Genomic DNA, 22,584 nt, shown 5'->3' on the forward strand with positions numbered 1-22,584 from the left:
TCAAAAGGCCAGTTATCCTTTCTGTCCTGCTCTTAATTGAAAATGTTATTGATTTATTTTTGGGTTTTTTTTGGCTATCCAGTGCCTCCCAACACACATGCGCACACGAATATGGGTTCACACTAATTTACCGTGACTGACCTTGCTTCCAGCCATGTCGCATCCATGAGAAATCTCAAATAGCCTCCAGCTGAGGGAGAGCATTCTCGCCTGTACTACATACGTTTGCAGCTCGATGTTCCCACGTATGTGTATTTGTGTGAGAACGAGATCCAATTTTTGAGTATGCATGCTTGCCTTGCCTTCATGCATGATCAGCCCTGTCTTCTCGGTGACCTATGCATTTTGTGTGTGAATGAGTTCATGCTTGGCTGCCGTGTGTTTGAGTGTTTGGTTTTTGTGTTCATGTGTGATAGGAAGGCATGGATATAGAACCAGTGCTGCAAAGGGAAATAACGCTCTCATAAATAAAGTAATACATTTTTATGCAGCAAATAAACATTTCATTGTTGACCCCGAGGGGGTATGCCAATAGTCAGTTATACTATTGGTGTAGGCCAGGGGTGTCAAACACATTTCACATCACGGGCCACATACGACCTCTAGGTAGATGTCGTTGGCCAGACCGTTAAAATTATAGCATACTTAGCTATAAATAACCAAAATATCACGTCTTTCCTTTGTTTTGTGTAAAGAAGCACAATAACATTTTGAAATTGACCCTAAAATTTATTGAACAACATTTTTACAACGCATTTCACAAAATTTCCCAAACTATAACAAGTAACTGGTGTTGAAAATTATGGAAAGGAATTTTACGATTAAATGAAACTTATAAAGAAAGACCAAATTTACATTGCACATTTTTTTTAAATCACCACAGTAAGTATTCATTTTCACACAGCTGTATTATTTTCATGCAAACAGTATCTGCAAAATATAAAATCCAAGGCTGCATTTTAAAGTCGTTAGTCGAGTGGACTTTTTTTGTTCCTGGAACTCAGCATCTTTTGGCCTGTACAAGTGCATCCATATCAGGCAGGACAAGATATCGGAACTTTCTAGGTCGCGGGGTCGCTGGAGCCTATCCCAGCTAACTTCAGGCCAGAGGCAGGAGACACCCTGAATCGGTGGCCGGCCAATCACAGGCTACGAGATGACAGACAACCATTCACGCTTACACTCATACCCAAAGGCAATTTAGAGTGGCCAATCGGCCTATCATGCATGTTTTTGGAATGTGGGAGGAAACCGGAGTACCCGGAGGAAACACACACAGACCCGGGGAGAACATGCAACCTCTACACAGGTGGAGCTGACCTGGATTAGAACCCATGACCCCTGAACTGTGAGGCCCACGCACTAACCACTCGCGCCACCGGGCCACCCTGTGACTCTGATGCTAATGCTATTTCACTAGCAATTGGCTAGCTGGCTTTTACCGCAACTTCACTGTCTTCTCGGCTCGGGGTGAAAATTGACTGCTGTTTCCTCAGACTTGCCAGTAATTCCTTGAACGTACTTGCTCTCAGCTGTCCTTGTAAGCTGTTGGATTTAATTTAAAAATGAAATCCATGTCTTTTATGCATTTTCTTCACTTTCAAATTATCCTGCGGCCTGATCGAACCCCCTTGGATAAAATGTCGGGTATAGGCCATTGCCAGTGCATCCTTATGTCACCGAATCTGCTTCTAACTTTTATGGACAGAATATCTAGGCGCAACCGTGGCATTGAGGGGGTCCGTTTTGGTGGCCTCAGTATTGCATCCCTGCTTTTTGCAGATGACGTGGTTCTGTTGACTTCATCAGGCCGTGATCTCCAAATCTCGCTGGAACGGTTCGCAACCAGGTGCCAAGCGGTCGGGATGAGAATCAGCACTTCCACGGTCCTCAGTCGGAAAAAGGTGACATGCCCTCTCCGGGTCAGGGATCAGGTCCTTCCCCAAGTGGACAAGCTTAAATATCTTGGGGTCTTGTTAAACAAGATTGAGGGAAGAATGGAGCGTGAGCTGCACAGGCGGATCGGTGCGCCGTCTGCTGTTATATGGACTCTGCATCGGCCCGTCGTGATGTAGAAGGAGCCGAGCCAATAGGCGAGATTCTCTATTTACTGGTTGATCTACGTTCCCACCCTATCATGAGTGGTGGGTTGTGACCGAAAGAATGAGATCCCAGATACAAGCGGCTGAAATCAATTTCCTCTGCAGGATGTCCGGACTCTTCCCCAGAGATAAGGGGAGAAGTTCAGTCATGTGGGAGGGGATTGAGAGGAGCCAGATGAGCTGGCTCGGGCATCTGATCAGGATGCCCCCTGGACGCCTCCCTCGGTAGGTGTTCCATGCAGGTCCCACCGGGAGGAGGCCATGAGGCCGACATCGGACACGCTTGGGAGACTGGCCCGGGAACCGCTTAGCTCTTTTAACTATTTTCCACTAAAACGATGGAATGAATTTCTTCATGTTTTTGAGATGTGGAAAGGAAACTGGAGTACCTGGAAAAAACCCACACAGTCCCGTCGAAAACATGCTAACTCCACACAGAGAAGTTAGGATTCCTGATCTTTGAACTGAAAGGCAAACGTGCTAATCAGCCAAAAACAACTGCGGTGCAATGTTATAGAATACATTCAATTAAGTAATTTTATTCTGTTTTTATATGTTTAATTCAGTACTAGGCAGCCTGGTGGTCAGCTAAACTGGGGCCACTCTAAATTGACAGGAAATTCAGACATCAATATATAAGTTGAAGAAGTGACTGTCATTAAGAAATCCTACTAGTGCAGCGGTCGGGAACCTTTTTGAAAGAGAGAGCCATAAACAATTCATATTTTCAAATGTTATTCCTTGAGATCCATACTCAAAATTTAAAAGTAAAAATACAGCAAAATGTGTGCTATTTGAAGTAATGTCACCACTTTTAAAGTACAAATGTTCTCTGAGATCTTTTAACAACAATGTCCTGCTGTTGCTAATCAATGATAATCAATGAGAGTATGCATTCAGAAGAATCTAATGTAAAAAAATGATTAAAGCCACTCTAGATGTAGTGTTGGCGCCACAATGATCACGTAACGCTGTTGCATTTGCAGTTTCCATATTTTACCTCACAGTTTAGTGGAGAGCCATATGCACCTATCAATAGAGCCACATATGGCTCCCGAGCCACAGGTTCCCTACCCCTGTACTAGTGGATGGAGCACACTGGACTCTTAGACAGCGCAGAAGCTCTAATTGTGAAAGCATAAGAACAAGCCCTAAATGCAGGGGTCTTAAAATATTCTAGAGCTAGTTTTTGATGAGCAGGCTTGCTATAGATTGTGTACTGTAGACTGTATTTTTGTAAGTGTACCATTTGTTAATCTTATATATTGTCTGTATACTATGTACTGTGTGTCTGAATATGTTGACTCCATTGCATGTCTCAGCACTATAAATAATTCATTAGGTGGGAGGGGTAAATGTGAATGGGCGGTGACAGATGGAGAACGGTCTGAGAAAGGGAGTAGCGATCACACACTACCAGAGAAGCATTGAGATTTGATAGAGCTTGAGAAACAGAGAGACATTGAGAAACCTTGTTGTGTAATCTGTGCTCAATGATTGACTATTTCATAGTTAGCTGCGCAAGATTTATTTCATTTTATTCATCATTTTCATTTTATTCTTCTTTAAAGACATTGTCGCGGATGGAGATATCACAGTGCATGCCAACCCGGATCGAAGAGTTGCATTAAGAAAGGTAATTATACATTTATTTATATGTATTTGTGCATGGCTACATGTTTAGTGCGTCTACTTTCCCGAGGAGTGTAAAAACAAAATTAATTTGTGATATATTTTATTTCTACTGTTTTACATTCTTTTGATTTTTATATTTAACCAAAGGTCACTCGAAACGTTTTACTGGAATCTTACAATAACTAATACATCATATTTTCGTGTTTCTCGGTTTTCTTGAAATTAATTTGTGGAATTTTATTTTGGGGCCGTTAAAATGAAGGAAACTGTCATCTGTCGTTTTATTTACTCTCTCAATTAATGTATATGCAAACACATGCATACAAGGAAACAAAATCAGAATTATCTAGAAGATAATAGTTTTCTGTCACAAAGTGTTGGGGGCGTATTGGTATTGGTTTGTGCTCATTCTGTATTCAGCAGCTATTCGAGCGGTGGCCAACTCCGGTCCCCGTGAGCCGCTATCCGGTCTCTTTTTCATTTCTCCCTCCTCTACCACACCTGAATTAACCCATCAGCAAGCTGCCCAGAAGTTTGATACCAATCTCGATTATTTGATTCAGGTGTGTTGGTGGAGGGAGATATGGAAAACAGACCGGTTAGCAGCTCTTGAGGACCGGAGTTGGCCACCCCTGACTGCTATTCATTGTGATATGATACTGGTAATGGTTTGGCAGGTTTCAATCCGTCTTGTGAAAAGGTAGCTGACAATTATCTTTTTGTGGCACATGCATATAAACTATATACAATTGACTTTTTAATGCCTGGAATATTTTTATGTTTGGTCAGAATTCTGTAAGGAATTGCCTCTGATTTGAGTGAACATCTGCTTGAAATGTGTGTGCTACTTCCATGGCCACAATGGAAAATCTATGAACATGATGTGGATTATGATTTTGAAAGTCCTTGTTAAATGGGTATATGTTTGTATGTAGCTAAAGGATTTCCAGTGTTTGAAAAGTACAGTAGTAAAAAGGTTACACATACAGATAAATACATGGAGTCATCCACCCACACATGTACACGCACACACAAACACACTAATACAGTCTTTTCTTTGTTCTGAAGCACTGTGGAATTGAAGTTAATGTACCCACAAAAACAGAAAAAAATGGGAGAGCAAGCCAGTAAGACAGAATCTAATGGCCAGTCTACTCTTTCAATGTTTCACACCAAATATTCTGTCAAGAAGGTCTCATGTGTCTTCTAACCCTTTCCATTGTTGCCACGAGGGGGGAAATTAGAGAACAAAAAAAAAAACATCTGTTCTATAGGAATGTCTGAATTAAAGTTTTGTTTTTCATTTGAAAAGAATACAGCTAAAACAAGAGAGGCTAATATCGTAATTGTCTTCACTTGGTTCGATTGCATCATAATATGGTGCTATCATTCAGGGTTTGGCCAAGTTTTGGGATCAAGTGCTCTTTCGAATTGGCATTGGGCTGAACCACAGTTACACAATTACATTGCGTAATGAATTCCCTCAATTTTTTATGACTTTGATGGATCATATGAAATAATCTGTTGAAAAATAATATTACCATAATGGCTATAACCGTGACCGGACGGTTCGTCTACGGACAATTCGTCGCCGGATTTATCGCCGCACATTTCGTCGAATGAGCAATTTATCGCCGGACATTTCGTCGAATGGGTAATTAATCGCCGGATTTACTCGCTCTCAAAATTATAATCGCGACGCAGAGAGAGAGAGGGAGAGTTTACTGTTGAAAGCGATCAACCAGGTAATCTCTCGCTCTCAAAATTATAATCATGAGAGAGAGTTTGTCATTGTATTGACAATGTCAGAGCATTAATATCTAGATATCTAATATCAAAATTATCAATAAGTTGTGTATTATTGTGTGTGTAAATGGTTTTCAATTTATGTGTTCATGAGTCCTGTTCTCGTGTGTGTACAGACAAACTCGCCTCGCCTGTGCCCATCCCACATTTTATACTAGTTTACAAGAAATTACAGTTATTATACTAATAGTCTTGATGTGTCTGTTCGGCGAGCTATCTGGTGTCGTAGTGTGCTAAAGGTATAATAAGACTTTTACTTCTTTAATAAAATAATAAATTAAAGACTAGCATGTCACATCAACACACAGTTTACAAGAAATTACAATTAATATACTGATAGTCTCGATGTGTCTGTTCGGCGAGCTGTCTGGCGTTGTCGCGGGCTAAAAGTATACTAAGACTTTTATTTGTTTGATAAAAATGACCATATAAAGTATTTCAACATCGTGCTGTATTGCAAGTTCTCTCATTTAGAAATTGAAAGAATGAAGGTTCTGTTAAAAAATAATATACATCAAAACTATTAGTATATTAATTGTGCAGGAACCAGCAGAGGACGAATGCCACAATAGAAAATGTATTTATCATGGAATTCAAAATTTAAACTTAAAGTTAGACGAGTAAGTCATGAAGAATGTGATAGTTTACTGTACAAGTTAAATTTGGAGACTGAAGCACAACCATTTTTAATCAGGAAGAGAGAGACCAAGAACTGGCAATGATGCATCTTAGGTTCCATATACACATGATCTACTGAATAGTAAATATCTTAAATTTATGACCTGCTATTCTACAAGCAAACCTGGCATTTAAAAATATAATAATTTGTCATCTGAAATTAAAACCAGGATTTCTACAGGTGCACTTTTGGCAATTCTGGTTGAGGCAATAATAGTTTTTAAAGTTGCATTGTTTTGGACTGAGAGATATCGTCTTATTTTGGGGTGCTCAGACGTTTGGTCGCTGGTCTTTTGGTTGCCGCTCTTTTGGTCCCCGTTGGTCACCAGTCTTTTGGTCCCCGTTGGTCACCAGTCTTTTGGTCTCCGTTAGGGTTAGGGCTGTCAAATGTACTTAGATATTAAACCCCAACCCTAACCCAATCTCATCTCATTCTCTGAACCTCTTTACTCTCATTAGGGTCGTGGGTGGTGCTGGAGCCAATCCCAGCTGTCCGAGGCGAGCGGCCAGCCGATCGCAGGGCAACCATGCACACTCACACCCATACTTAGGGGCAATTTAGAGTGTGCAATCAGCCTACCATGCATGTTTTTGGAATGTGGGAGGAAACCCATGCAGGCCCGGGGTGAACATGCAAACTCCACATACGTAGACATGACCTGGATTTGAACCCATGACCTTAGAGCTGTGAGGCTGACGCGCTAACTACTCGCCCCACTGGGCCGCTCCATCATAAAATTGAAACAAGCAATATTTTTTGGTCAGATATTACGTGGGTTTTACTGCTTAAGAAAAAAAATGTTGACCGTGATTTTTAAATGGTTGAATATAGAGTGATAATTTGAGCGGAAAGATGGGGGTGCTTCGTACGAGGCCAGGTGGAAACCCAGATGTTGTGCCCCCTAGCCAGGTACTTAACCTATATTGCTGCTCATGCTTCTGTCAGTGCATGTGTGTGATATAAGGCTCAGGGATACAACTGTCTGCTTCACTAAGTCACTGTGTCATAGACGTTACACTCTAGAGCTGCCAGCCATAGCCTACATTTAGCACCATGCAAATGTGCGCCGGGTGAACTTAAAACCCAGACGTCCGCTGAGATAGTCTTCACCACACCCACAGACCCGATGAATTTTAAATGATTTAGAAAATGGATTAATAAATAGAAAAACAAAGCTACATGGAACAGCTATATTCTTTGAATACTACACGAAAACCCTTGTTTTACACTTTGGCTCCGCTTTGTCGAAAATGTACCTCAGGGCTGCCTGTATTTTTCCATTCGATGAGTCTCTTGATAGCTTGGGACAAAGGGATAAGCTTGCCAAATACCATTGCTCCATTCTTTCGTGAAATAATTCATTCAATTTGAGACCAAAAATCTTTCTGAAAATGACTAGTTTTTTTTTCTTTTCTGATTCCAACTCAAAATGCAACGTTATTCCATGTGGCTTGGCTTGCTTTTGTATGCCAATGTGTTACCATGTCGATCAACTAACATATGTGAAGCTGCAATGAATAGCAGAATGCAGTTTTAGTTGTTAGTTTTTTTGAGGACCGTGGAATGAATTAGAAAATGTACATATAAATTAACATATAATAGTATAAAATCCAAGTTACGAAACAAGTTCTGGAACTAATTGATTTCTTAAGTAGAGGTACAACTGTATATTGATTCCCTGAATTACAAAGCGATAATTGTGGTAACCGTATCGTAAGATAATCGTTATCATTGTATCTCAAATCGTATTGTATTGTGAGAGACGCAAAGGTTCCCTAGTATCCCAGTGTCTTTGTTGAATAGTCTACAACATATATTGTATACTCTACTTAGTAACTCTAAAGTGTGTATTTGAATTGTCAGCAGCTTCATTTATTCGTCCGACGCTCACATTCTCTCTTCCACTCCCTGTCCAACTGTCCAACAAAAACCAATATATTTTAACTAACCCAAAAAACTAATGATTGACACACTCACAGTTTAGCATTGACATTATTGTAAGACATGGGTGGCCCGGTGGAGCGAAGGGTTAGCGCGTCGGCTTCACAGTGGGGGGACCTGGGTTCAAATCCAGGTTCGGATCTTTCTGTGTGGAGTTTGGATGTTCTCCCCAGGCCTGCATGGGTTTCCTCTGGGTACTCTGGATATGCATAGTAGGCTGATTGGACACTCTGCCTCTAAGTATGAGTGTGAGAGTGAATAGTTGTTTGTCTCCTTGTGCCCTGTGATTGGCTGGGCACCAATTCAGGGTGTCCCCCGCCTCGGCCCGAAGTCAGCTGGGATAGGGTCCAGTACCCTACGTGACCCTAGTGAGGATGAAGTGGTTCAGAAAATGAGACAATTTTAAGACTTTGGTCACTAGAGAGTCCAAAGGGGACAGCATGCCAATAATAGCGTATGTTAAGCACAAAATACTCAAATTCTCAGACATTGGGAAGACAATGTACATTTCCATATGAAATTATAATTTTCAAAAATCGCTCCTTTTTTAGCACAGGAATTTACTATTATGTACTCAAATTTATAGTATAGTATAAAACCCTATGTTTGCCTTCTCTCACATTGATCATGTATATTGTTTGTATTATTATTCAAATCGTTTTTCACACTTCTATTTTAATGCCGAATCATTCTTGTTACTACTCAACCCAGTGCTCCTTTTTTTCTGCAAATTCAACCTGGTATCTTGTGCCCATAATTCTTTCTTGTTAGGTCTTGTTGTCTCAGGCTTGAGGCTAAGATGCAAATAGGACATTCCTGCCCTGACCTTGGTCCCTGTGCCCATGAGGAGTATTCCACCATTAGTCTCCAGGTGATAAGACAGTTTAATTGGCAATGACTTCGTAGCAGTGGAAAGCAAATCCATATTTGGAAGTTCCTTCTAAACTGAATCATGCCCACTAATATTCAATTTAACGCCCACTTTTTGCCTGCTGGAAATGAGACGCATACGGGAGTCAGATGTTGAATCCGGTGTGCTTCTTTCGTTAAAGCTTTACTGTCTGTTTAATGCACCCTAAGAATCTCTGTTTCGTTATTTCTACCTTTTACCTCCAGAACGAGCATTTGGGGTTGTGAGTACGAGGTCAAGGACATTTCAAATTTTACATTAAATTCAAATTGGCTTTTCATGGTCAGACGTAAAACAAAGACATTCATTCATCCATTCATTTTACATACCGCTTATCCTCACAATGCTCATGGGGGGTGCTGGAGCCTATCCCAGACAACTATGAGCACCAGGTGGGAGACACCCTGAATTGGTGGCTAGCCAATCGTAGGGCACTAGAAGACGGACAACCAATCACGCTTCCACTCATACCTAGGGGTAATTTAGAGTGTTCCACCATGCCAGCTCAGGGACAAAAGAAGGGAAAATAGAGACGGAGCCTGGTCTGAGTAAATGAAATTTGTTAACAATTATAGTAGATGAACCAGAAAGGACAGGTGTATGTGCGCATGTGCATGCGTGTGTGACTGTGAGACTACGAGTCAGACCAGCCAAATGGCAGAATCATTTCATCATCACCTAACCTCAAGGCAGATGGGTCCATCTCATCAAATTAGGCCTGGAAGGCACACATTAAAAGGCTCTGGAAGACACACTGAAGTAATATGTCAGGACCAAAATGTAATGGAGTACTCCTGTGTCAGCAGGGATTTGTGTTAACAAGAGAATGTTAACAAAATTAGCCTTAATTTTAACTAAGTTGCTGGCTGCTTCCACAGTTAAAATTGTGAGCTGATACAAATAATTCTATAAAAAAAAGAACAAAAATAATTTATAATAATATTGTTTGTGTTTGCAAGAGGTACATTCATTATTCATTCATTAACCACTTTATCCTCATTTGGGTTGCGGGGGGTGCTGGGGCCTCTCCCAGCTGACTCCGGGCCAGAGGCGGGGAACACCCTGAATCGGTGGCCAGTCGATCGCAGGGGAGACGGACAACCATGGACACTCACACCCATACCTAGGGACAATTTAGAGTGTCCAATCAGCCTACCATGCATGTTTTTGGAATGTGGGAGTAAACCTACACAGGCCCAGGGAGAAAATGCAAACTCCACACATGTAGACGCGACTGGATTTGAACCCAGGTCCCCAGAGCTATGAGACCGTTGCGCTAACCACTCGCACCACCGGTGCACTACTTAATCATTATTTTTTATTTACTTTATTTTACAATATACACAACGAATATACCAAGTGAAAAAGAGAATCGAGATCATACGATATGAAAAATAAAATGTGACCCTTTTTTGGCCCCCACACCTAGGCTTATGAGACACATTTTTAGATTTAGCCGGTGACTATCTTTTGTTCCTTTCACTTAACAAATCAGCCCCCCCACCCTCCCCTCACGCTCAGATACATGAACACTCGCGCACACACACTCACGCATGCGCAGTGACTCTGACCATCTTCATCTCCCCTCACCCCTTACTTTTACATCCCCCTTTTTCTCTGCCCCCATTTTCATCCATCTTTTCTCTTCTGACTCTGTTGCTAAGGAGCCCTGCGGACTGAGGGTATTTTTCATTGGACAGGAAGGAGAGTATGAACTTAGAAAGGAGGGTGCAACTAATATCGATGTGGTGTTTGAGGAGGAGCTTAAAACGGAATCCAGATGTGTTTGAGGTTGTATGTTGACTGACATACTTAGGCTTACTATGGATGAAGGAAATAATGCAGTAAGTGCACAGATGACTATATTGTATTTATGCAACATTTATTAAAAAAGAGTAAGACCCAACAGGATAAAAAAGAAACATTCAAATATATTGGAAAGTAGAAGAAAGGCCATACAGGAAATAATGGATTTAATTTAAGTTAAATTAAGAGAATGTATTTTTCTCGCGTTGATGTGTCTTAATAGAGGCATAAATAAATAGAATGGCAGGTACATGGCCAGGACACTCATTTATTTTGGCACAAAAGATTGAAAATTTCTGGGCCACCATCACACACGTGCCACCCCAAACTACTAATTTCAGATGGATTAGGAATATGGATTTAATTTGTTATTCTTAAAACCATCTCCTGAAGATTCATGGCCATAGCAGATGCACAAAAATAATTGATTTGACTTAACATTTGAATTTCTACATACGATATAGAAGTATGTATATAAACAAATTTTGATATTTTAAAAAATCTGTTGCTCCTATGAAAAAGAAATATTTCTTGTTGGCTGCCAGTGGGTGGGTCTGGGTCTGTGCCCGAGGGCATAACTAAATGGGCTCTTTGTTTGTCATGAATATGTAACGACATGACAAAGATGAGGTGATATTTATTTCGTGTGATTTGAATGTCAGCACCCGGCCTTCAATATTTGGAACAGCATATCAAGGAAGATGATTCATTGCTAATTCACACAGATACAAATAAAATAGAGGCCAAGCTGCATAGTTAGTCCTTTCTGGTTAACATATGAAAATGATAATGTCGAAACATAAACACTCTTTGCTCAACTGGGATAATTTTCCATCAATTGAAGGAATAATATCAGAATAAGTTATCTTTGATCCTTATTGTCACTTTGTCTATATCCATTGTGTGTTAATCACATGTTTTTTTTTCTTTAACCCATTGTGTCTCCTCCCCCAGTCTCCCTGCCTCTATCCATGCCTGTATCCATTCTTTGTGGGGCTGATGGGTTGAAACTGACAGAGGGCAACAAACTGATTGGGGTCTCCTGCCTTTTAAAACACCCTTTTAGAGGGCATTATTGGTCCATGACTGGGTGAGCCATGAAGTATTTTCATTTCACCCAACAATGCATTGCTGCTGTTAGGTATTGGTTATTTGGGGTCTTGTATTCTTGACAATTTCCCTTTGTGACGTGTCTTTGCAAGGAACCATTTCGTGCCTCTCGTGTCTCTCCTGCTCGCTGCCTCATGTCACCCAGGTGTTTCTGGTTTTCTTATTAACCCCTGTTTGTCTATTTAAACCCTTACTCTTTGTCAGCCCCTCGTTGGATCGCATGGTTGTTTCTGCTCTGTCCTGTTCATGTACTCTCAGTTCCTCGAGCTCCTCGTGCCCCCTGTTTCCCTTTGCAACTTTGGTTTCTCTGTTTAAGTTGTTACTATGTCACTTTCCCTTGGGTTAGGTATTCTTGGCCATTTCCCTTTGCAACTTGTCCTTGTGATTAACCATTGAATTTAGCTTTTGGTTTTGTTCTTTGGTTTTTACTGTCACTTTACCCTGGTTTTTGTATTCAAGGTTTTCTTTTTGAAGAACGAGTTTATATTGATTGAAGATTACTTTGATGAAACGTTAATCCCCCCAGAATCCCCCCAACCCCATGTATGCCCGCTTCTCTGCATGTTGGTCCTCTCACTGCCACACCACTGCTTGGTTTGTATTTCATAAACTATTGGATAATTACATGTCATGCTACTTTTTTTTCTTTTTAAATGTGTGAATACAATATGAGGGACAATTCATTGACAATTTCTGGGGCCCTTCTCTGAAATGTAATCGTGATTAGCTGAGGAAAGAAGTACATAGATTTCACAGAGATTAAAAACAAAGTCATATTGCAGATACAAAATGGTTAGGGTGAATACAGATGTGATCAAAATCGCAAAACCTGTTGAAAAAGTGCTTAAATATGCATTTTGTTAGCACGTTGGCTCTCAGTTTTGGGGTCAGGGGTCGATCCCACATCAGTCCTCACTGTGTGGACTTTACATGTTCTCCCCAGGCTTGTGTGGGGTTATCTATGAGGTATGAGTGGCTGTGTGAATGGTTGTCTGTCTAATTGTGCCCTGTGAATGGCTGGCCACCGATTTGGGGTTTCCCCCGCCCGGTGTAATAATTAGCTGTGAGAGCACCTCCGTGACCCTAGTAAGGATGAGCGGTTCGGAAAATAAATGAATGAATGCAAATTTGCACATTTGGACCTTATTGACGTTTCAAGTAGAGCCAAATTATGCAAATGCGAGAATGGGACGTGAGACAAAAACATTGGGAACTTGTAATAAAAAAATGAATGTAGACAAGTTCTTGTGGGTTTTATCATGGAATACAAAATTGAAAGTGATTCAGAAAAGTAAATAGAAGAGAAACATGAAAAGTTACAACCGGGGGCTGAAGCACAATAACACAGTCTCTGTGATTCAGAAAAGGAGAGACAAAGTCCTGGCACGGAGGAGATCTTGGGCTCCATTCACATAGGAGTGACTGAACAGTAAATATGTTATACTGTGACCCTTCACCACTTCACGGCTTCAACATTCACGGCTTCAACATTCACGGCTTCAACATTCACGGCTTCAACATTCACGGCTTCAACATTCACAGCTTCAGTACATCGCATTTCTTCATATGAAGTATAAAAAAAATAATAAAAATATCAAAATTCACGCTGAAACTCGCAGGCGCTGTCTTCCGCTTGCCCCTATGAAAAAGGCTGAAGACAGGGGAGTCTCACCCAACTCAGTGCTGGGAAAAAATAATGGCGGGCAGCAGGCGGTGGCTGTGATTTTTATCCGAAAATAATGCTTTCTCAGCGGTTGGGAGGAGCCTCTGCGAGTGTGGATTTCTATCAGAAATGCGAATGTGTTTCGTATTTGAAAATGTTTCAAAATGCAAGCTCCGGGTAATATTATGGCGGACACCATCACCCTTGTCCTAAAACAGAGCCCTTTGGGCAGGTAAGATAGTTGGATGCCTTAGAGGAGAAATGTAGAATTTCCCAGAAATGTTTCGAAGTGCAGGCTCCGGGCACGGTTATGACGGATGACATCACCCTTGTCCGAAATTTGATGGCTGGACTGCGGAGAGGAGCTAAGTTCAAGTTTAATTTCCCCCAAAACAATGACGGCAAGAAACTTCCGTTTTGGCTCTCAGTTTGAAGCAAAGTGTCCCAGAGATTGATGAATACTTGGTCATAGCAGCGGCGGGCCGTGAATTTCAATCCGACGCCTTCAGTCCAAAAACAGTTTCATGGCTATAAAACCTTTACTGCAGCTACAGCTGGGATAAACTGTTAAAGGTGCCTTCAAGTCAAAGTAGTCAGCCCAAAATCACCGAAGTACAAAAAATATCTCGGGAAAAGAATATTGAAGAACTGTTGAAAATGTCTGATTTGTTTATGAAACACTGTAAGGCACAGAAGACTCTCTTATGTTGTTTCTCTTTCACATGGTTTATAAGAGAAACAAGCATGGTTTGTATCTGAGGAGACAGTAGTTGCCACCTTTATCCCAGTACTTTTTATCCCTTAAGTTACAAAGCCTTTTTTGGTTGTTTAAAATACTTTTTATTTTTTCCTCTATGTATCATATGTCGGGCGGCCCGGGGACTGAGTGGTTAGCGCGTTGGCCTCACAGTGGGGCACTTGGTTTGGAATCCAGGTCGATCCACCTGTGTGGAGTTTCCATGTTCTCCCCAGGCCTGTGTGGGCTGTCTCCAGGTACTCCGGTTTCCTCCCACATTTCAAAGAGATGCATCGTAGGCTGATTGGACACTCTAAAATTGCCCCTAGGTATAAGTGTAAGCGTGAATGGTTGTTTCTTTCCCTGTGCCCAGGCACCAATTCAAGGTGCCCCCCGCCTACGGCCCAAAGTCAGCTCGGATAGGTTCCAGCACCCCCCACAACCCTAGTGAGGATAAGGCGGTTCAGAAAATGAGATGATATCAAATATCAAAATGTTTACTATAACAATATAATGTTTACCATTACAATATAACATATTACATTCATTCAGTCATCTTCCATATCGCTTACCTTGACAAGGGCTCCAGGGTGCTGGAGCGTGTAAAAGCCGACCACGGGCAGCAGGCAGAGCAGCTTCAATTTACGTGTCTATTCTTGAAATTGATCTCTGTTTTTCCGTTTGTTCCTAAATTATGACTCAAGATGACTTTTAAAAACTAATATGTGGATTGTGAATACTGAAAGTGCTTTGGCTAATAACACCGCAAACCAATGGATCGATTCCTCCTCCTTTCATTTTCTAATAAATCCCCACATACTCTATAGCTATCTGTCAAGCATTTCACCAATCAATCAGTTTTGTAACTTGAAGTTCAATCTTCTGTTTGGCTGCACATCCTCATCCTATCTTTTTTTTCATTGACTCTTGTTTACACAATACTCCGGAATTATGGAATTTTTTCCTGTCCTCTGCTTGTTTTTCCAAAGCACACAAATTCCACTTTCCATCCATTTGTTTTCTCTCTTTTGATCAAAAGTAGGTCAGTCAGCTTCATTGAGCCACAGATCCTTCCAAACATGACATCCATGCACACATGCACACACACTCACTTATTTCCTGATAACGGCTCATTCAACCTTTTTCCCTCTGTCCTCATTTTATGTTCTCCATACTTTCCCAAAAAATGTGAGCTGTAGAGTCTACCGGGACTTGTTGGTTCTAATCTTTCCACTCCTGTTAATCTAAGAAGGCTTTCTTAGCAATAGAAGGTAGAAAGATGGAACAAATATTTTCAGTCTGGTTTTCCCTACACTGAGTTGAAATGTTTACAGCGGATAAAAATATTTATTATTGATTGTGTTGACTTGCAATGAAAGGATCAAATAAAATAATTTGAAAATCACTGCACAACCCCAAGACTTCCTCCTGGTGTAGAGATTCAATTGCCTGACTTCAGTGCCTGTAGTGTTCCTTTCACCCGAAGTCAGCTGGGTTAGAATCCAGCAACCCCGGCATCCTGTTCGAAGATGCGCAGTAAGGAAGATGAATGAATGCACAACAACATCAGTTAACACATATGCCATTTATTATTAAACAAGCAGGGGGACCTGACTTTGTCACCCCCCCCCCCTGCTTGTTTGGAACCAAAAGAAAGTTGTTGCGCTAGAAAAATTCTCTTTTGAAAAATGGGTTAGATGAGAAAGGAAAATTTCGTTTAAACGCATAGCACTGCAAACGTGTACAGTGTTCCCTCGCTACTTCACGGTTCAGCTACCGCAGACTCAGAGCTCCGCGGATTATTTTTTGAAAAAAACATACAAATATTACATTGAAACAACATATTTTACAGTTTTTTTTTTATAACATGAATTTCACTCTCTCTACCCGTATTCTATATGGTGTACTGTATACAGGGGGGTAAAAAATAAAATAAAATAAAAACAATTAAATAAATAAACAAAAAAAATTGAACTAGATTCAAATTAAGCATTTTTAAAGGGGAATCCCTACTTCGCGGAAATTCACTTATCGCGGGTGGTCCCGGTCCCCATTAACCGCGATAACCGAGGGAACACTTTATATAATTATGGACTGGTATGATACAGAAGAAGTTCAACACTTCAAATTAATCAAGCAAAATGTACAGATATGATAAGAGAAGCAATTCAGGAGTTCAATTCAATCAAGCCAAAGCGTCAAAATAAATCAAGTTTGGTATGGGACTTGAGCTGGGAAACAGCGCTATCGCGTGTCTAAGCATGATTAATACCTGCCTACACTACTTTGGGTTTTTACCGGCATCAGCAGACAGTAACTGCTGAGCTTTGTCATTAGCCTGGAAAAAAGGGTACAAAGCGTAAAGTTGTCACCTTGAAAAGTAGATCTTTGAGCAAAAAAGTTTGAGCACCACGGATTTTGAGGAATATGTCAAAAAGCGAGTGGTTAGCACGTCGGCCTCACAGCTCTGGGGTCCTCTGGGGTTCAAATCCAAGTCACGTCCGCCTGTGTGGAGTTTGCATGGTCTCCCCTGGCCTGCGTGGGATTCCTCCAGGTACTCAGGTTTCCTCTCACATTCCAAAAAAACATGCATGGTAGGTTGAACACTCTAAATTGCCCCCAGGTATGGGTGTGAGTGTGTATGGTTGTCCGTCTCGTTATGCCCTGCGATCGGCTGGTTGATTCTGATTCTGGGTGTCCCCCGCCTTTGGTCCAGAGCCAGCTGGAATAGGCACCAGCACCCCCCGGGACCCTACTGAGGATAAAGAGGTTCAGAAACTGAAATGAGATGAGATGTCGAAATGGAATTCTCTTTCATCGGGACCCTGAAAAGTGAAAGAAAGTTCTGAAAAAACTGTAATCGTTTATTGTCTGAAAGTTTTGCGTGTTAAAATGTGGAAATAGCGTTCAATCCGTATGGTTTTGGAAGGGTCCAAAATCGAGGGTTATTATCGATTTGAAAAATGATGATTGTGCAATGTTGTCTTCATCATGGTGCTTTACAAAACAGAGTGGTTTTGATCTGAAAGTTTTGCGAGTACCCAAAAAAAATGCCCAAGGTTGTGTTTTCCGACCTAAAAATTGGGACATCCTGGTACAAATATCGATTTTCTGGACAACCCGAAGGCCAAATTTGAAAATTTGAAAAAAATAAAATAAATACAGGCGTAAATTTGCCAACCTTTGGTGAAAACCACATTCAAATCGGACTTGTGCTCTTTTTTCCATTTCACCCAGACCTCATGGACACGCATACACACACGCGCACACACATTCTCAGAAATAGTAATACTATGTATAGATACTCACCACTCACATTCGTCATAATTTTCTCATCAGCTTTCAAAGGCGATTGTCATTACAACTCTCTTAAAAGACATCAGCATCTTCTTCAAAATCATGTCACTGACACAGGATGTCTGTCCTCCACAACCACTTAAGTATAACCTGTGACCTTTGTGTGTATAAAAGCCATTTATTTTAAGAACATAGCTGGTGGCCTGTGGGACATTCATCAGGACGCGCCCTGTTGCAGGCCAGCAAGGAAAAGCAGGTGCTAGACTGAACATCATCAAAGTGTCCATACTCATATAAACGTGAATTCCTGGTTCTAAGGGATAAGTAAAAGTGTGGGTAATGGAGCCTCTGTCTGTTATTCTGTTCTTCACTCTCTTAATACAATATCTTTATTATTATGTGGAGGCAGAGAGCGCTGATGGAAAAATTAAGAGCTGTGTTATAGATCTTGAATGAGTGCACATATTTCTAAGTGGAAATTAATAGTGTGTCTGATTTAGTGGCATATAAAATATGTTGGATAAGGTTCATTAACATAGAAGCTGAAAATGCAACAACACCAAAGCATGTCAGATGGTCTGATTTGGTGCAGCATGTAAGGCTGTAAAGACAAGACAATATGTGATTTTATTTATGCCATATTAATTAAAAAATGTTTTCAGGGATGTGATTTATTGCCATGTGCTCTCGAGACACGTTTAAACTTGGCTCATTGATGGCATATGACACTACACTTGCTTGTTTAGAACCAAAAGACAATTATTGCACGATTTAAAAAAATGTCTTTTGAAAAATGGGTTAAATGAGAAAGGAAAATTTCAGTTACACGCATGCGGGCCCTGCAGCTGATATTGCCCCTGCTAAGTCCACACTTTCAGTAATGGAAAGCATGAGCATTGTCATGTAACCATGATATACATGCAGAATCATGAGCTCCCGCCGAGGTGGAAGCTTCGCCACCACTTTCGAATGCAGAAGATCGTGCTGCCATCTTGGTGCCCTTCAATTGTTTACGCCTTTCCCAACCCGAAACAAAATGAGAACTCCTCTTTTTTGGCATAATTGGCGAAAATGACAATGCAAGCATATGTAAAGTATGCAAAAAAAGGAATGTATAATATATACAGAAACAGGAGTATGCTTTCTAGGAATAAGTATGGAAAAGTGACGGTCAATTTCAAAAGAAAGGTTGAAGAATTACCTATTTAAGCAATGTTTGGGTATTATTTTCGGTAAAATATTGTAAACCAAAGTGAAAATATGACGAAAATGAATAGCGGTGCTATTGTGTAATCACATAATAGCGGTGCTATTGTGTACTTCATCCAACTAACTTAAATCATCACAAGAGAGCAGCAAGCTAACATATTTCAAGTCAGGCATACTCTTTGATAATACTTATATATGTTCAAAGCTTGAGTTTACATACTTAGAGAAGGTAAAGAAATTCAATAACTCGTCTATTAGGATCCGACGGCCGTTTCTGGCCACCATAAAAATTTCAACTCTCTACGTTGCACAGTTTGGACAAAGATAGCGAGAGAACCTTAACATACAAACACACACACAGAACTAAAATTCAGACATACTAAATAAAAAAATACATCTATGTTTCACAGTGTGTAGCATTAGCATTGCTTCTTGAGGCTAACGGTGAACGACAACGTACCGTCATCTATCGCTTTGTGGCTCAAAGTTCGCGGTTTTAGGTCATCACGGTACCATAAGTATCCAAAACCTAACATTTTTTATAAAACATCAACATTTGCACTGAAATAAAGAGGACAGCAAGGAAGAAAATGGCCAGAAAGAAAATGTCAAAGAAGAAGACAGTAAAACGGTGATGAAGAAGAATGCCATTAACATTATGAAGGAAAAGACCACAATTAAAAGCCGTGGTCCAAAAGAATCATTCTTCATTATGAGGGATTTACGCCTGACAAGGTTCGTCATTTAGCCGTAGATAAAGCCGTGAAGGCTTCTCAGGCATGAGGACGGAGGACGCCAACACAGTGCTCGGGAGCCGCTCACCCCCCAAACTGATGAGTACCTCATTAACATGAAGTCAGGGAATGAGGAAGAAGAGCAGAGGACAACACTGACAACAGTGAGGATGAAGAACGTGGTCTTACTTTGAGGAATCCCAGAGAGTCCCACAGATTGATGACAACATGGTTAGAGCCATCAAATTTGGAATTGTCTTAACGGTGTCATGTCCTTGTACAAAACCATATTTGTACTATAAAAAAAAAAAAAAAAAACATCAGTCACAACTCCCGATCACCATGTTCCTTGTGTGCTTCAAAATTGGTAACATGCACACTTTGGAGGACAAGACGGCAGTCATTATTCAAATGAATGCTTTTGATGAGCTCTAATAAACAGAAAAAAATGACAATGGGTTTTCACCCATTTCATATTTAATGCTAAACTAGCTTTCAAATGACATGTTTTGTGTATTACTTTGATCCTTCTTCACTTCGCGACTTCAATATATCGCAATTTTTTTCTGAAGTATACATTTTTTTTCATAAAAATGTCAAAATCTACGCTTGCCATTATCAACTTAGCACCAGGAAAAAATAGGGTGGGCAGAGAGCAGTGGCCGTCATTTTATTCAGAAAATAGAGCTTTCTGAGCAGCCATGAGCCTATGCGAGAACTGCATATGACGAAATTGGTAGTGCTTCTCCATAAGGTGCGTTTTCTCGGTTATTAGGTCCTGGGGCAGTTACATTTTTACAGAAGGCAGGACAAATTTGTATTTTTTTTCTTCCTTGGTAAATAAAATCATCGTTTAGAAACAGCATTTTCTATTTCCTTGGGTTGTCTCTGTGTCATACTAAAATTGGTTTGATGATCTGAAACATTTGTGTGTGATAAATATGCAAAAAAAAAACAAAGCAGGAAGGGGCAAATACTTTTTCACGGCACTGTATAATTATTATGAAAATCATATTTCAGTTCAGGGCGTGGTCTTCTTTTCGCCAAATTTCAGATGGATTAAGTTCCAGGGTTTGTCCACCCAGGAAGTGACGTTCAAAATGGATGGACATTTTTTGGAGTGCTACCAAAGCACCCAGGAATGAAACTTATTTTCTGGGCGTACTTCTAAGGTTTTCTGTCCTTGGTGCCGTACAAGAATCAGCTGTAAGAAAAGGCCACCCTCTAGCCTGTATGTGCTGTGTATGCATGTGTATGTTACACATGCATATACGTACTGCACATGCTACATTACATTCATTCATTCATTTTCAGTACCGTTTATGCTCACAAGGGTTACAGGGGTGCTAGAGCCTATCACAGCTAACTATTGGCAGGAGGCTGGATACATCCTCAACTGTTTGCCAGCCAATAATTCACTGTTGTAATTTTTCAACCTGTCTGTCTCTGTTGTTAAAAGGGCAGCCGCGTGACTGACGAAAGAACCATCAAGACTGTCAGCAGTGGTGAAACCAGCCAGTCAGGGGAGTAGAGATGTTGAGGAAGGGCAAGCATTTGGCCATGGCTGTAATCTCATTGCAGCTTCTGTTATGGCACGAAACTGTGACAATCGAAGTGCCACAAGACCGTAAGTCACTCGTCATCAGACTCTATTTAAACAAACCAAAATCATTTAAAAACAACAACATTGTGAACAAATGTAAATGAAAGCTCATATTATTAACAGCATTTTCACATTTTGTCACCCTTTCTGTCTTCCTGTTGCTTTACATTGGACTAATAGCAAAGGTCCTGGCAGACCGTAAGTTTTTCATATTAACATTGTGTGTCTCACTCTCAAATTATGTGATTACTATGTTATCTATGAACTAGAACTGTGGACAGAAACATGTGTATGACTTTTATTTATTTTATAACAATATGAATACAATATTTCAGTAGTCTCAAGTTTTGCAGATACATGTAATGTAGACCAAACATGGCGGCGATAATCAAAAAACTGCAAAGTAGGATCTCCATTATTATTACCATAGTATATTATTTTGTGCCTATACAAAAATTCAATTCCAGAAGTCCAATTCTCAAGAAGTGTATTTATTAAAAATTACATTTATAAGCATGTTATAATGTATTAATATCCAAATATAATGTATATATACAAAGGTGTAAATACTTTAAATATAATCTATATATACAAAGGTGTAAATACTTTAAATACTGTATTCACAGTGAAAATTGTTAATCTCTGCTTGATATAAATTTGAAAAAAAGATAAATGGGAGTTTTACTCAAAGTCCTCGTGCACAGTCCAATAGGAGGAGAAACTTGAAGGGCAGTCCCCTTTCAGTGAGGTACAGATTCGCATTCGGGATGAAACAGTTTAAGAACCAGTCCTTTGTGAGGGCTTTTGTGATCGTAGCTTTCCTGTCGCTCATTAATCTTTGAAAAAGAATGTCTGGGAAGGCAACTTCTTCCAAAGAAGGCCAGTCTTTCAAATGTTAAAACCTTACTCCGGATGATCTCTTCAATTATGTCAGGTAACTCTTCTTCGACGTAGCATTTTACAGCCTCTTGGTCTCCCAGGGAGGCCTCCCCATACAGCAAAACACTTTGTAGACCATACCTCTTCTTAAACTTTTTAAACCAGCCCTTTCTTGCAATAAAAACACAAGGCTCACTAGCGCCACTGGTATGAGGCTGAGGTTCATCTTCATTGTCTTCGTCAGAGCTAAGCTGTCGTAAAAGGTCTTGGCTTTGGTTGTAATCATGTTGGTATCTTCTTACAGTCCAAGATCTATAGCGATAGGGCATTCTCATCTTAACGATGATTTTATTCCTCGTGGTTACCACTCGCTTGGTGTCCTTTGAAAGGGAAACGGATCGTTGGTGATAGGTTCACCAATAGGTTATTCCCAGATGCACGCACAAATAAAATAGACCCATCTTTGGTGTTCTT

General features: G+C 40.4%; 1 protein-coding gene across 24 annotated transcripts in view; it reads left to right on the top strand.

Annotated features, from left to right (window-relative positions):
* nfasca (neurofascin homolog (chicken) a) overlaps positions 1 to 22,584 on the top strand; it is a 119,819-nt gene that overhangs the window by 29,371 nt on the left and 67,864 nt on the right. For 19 of the 24 annotated variants that reach the window (XR_013327606.1, XR_013327605.1, XR_013327608.1 and 16 more), the window contains exons 1-3: positions 3,513 to 3,738; positions 21,088 to 21,255; positions 21,412 to 21,429. Coding sequence is in view for 20 of the 24 variants with exons in the window: in XM_077726294.1 (XP_077582420.1) it covers positions 21,162 to 21,255; positions 21,412 to 21,429 (112 nt within the window). In the remaining 4 variants the exon portion in view is untranslated. Of the gene's footprint in view, positions 1 to 3,512; positions 3,739 to 4,300; positions 4,438 to 21,087; positions 21,256 to 21,411; positions 21,430 to 22,584 lie in introns of those variants that run through there. The other 5 variants (XM_077726276.1, XM_077726277.1, XM_077726275.1 and 2 more) reach the window with 5 other exon arrangements.

The sequence above is a fragment of the Stigmatopora nigra genome, chromosome 10 (genome assembly GCF_051989575.1).
Source record: "Stigmatopora nigra isolate UIUO_SnigA chromosome 10, RoL_Snig_1.1, whole genome shotgun sequence".
NCBI lineage: Eukaryota > Metazoa > Chordata > Actinopteri > Syngnathiformes > Syngnathidae > Stigmatopora > Stigmatopora nigra.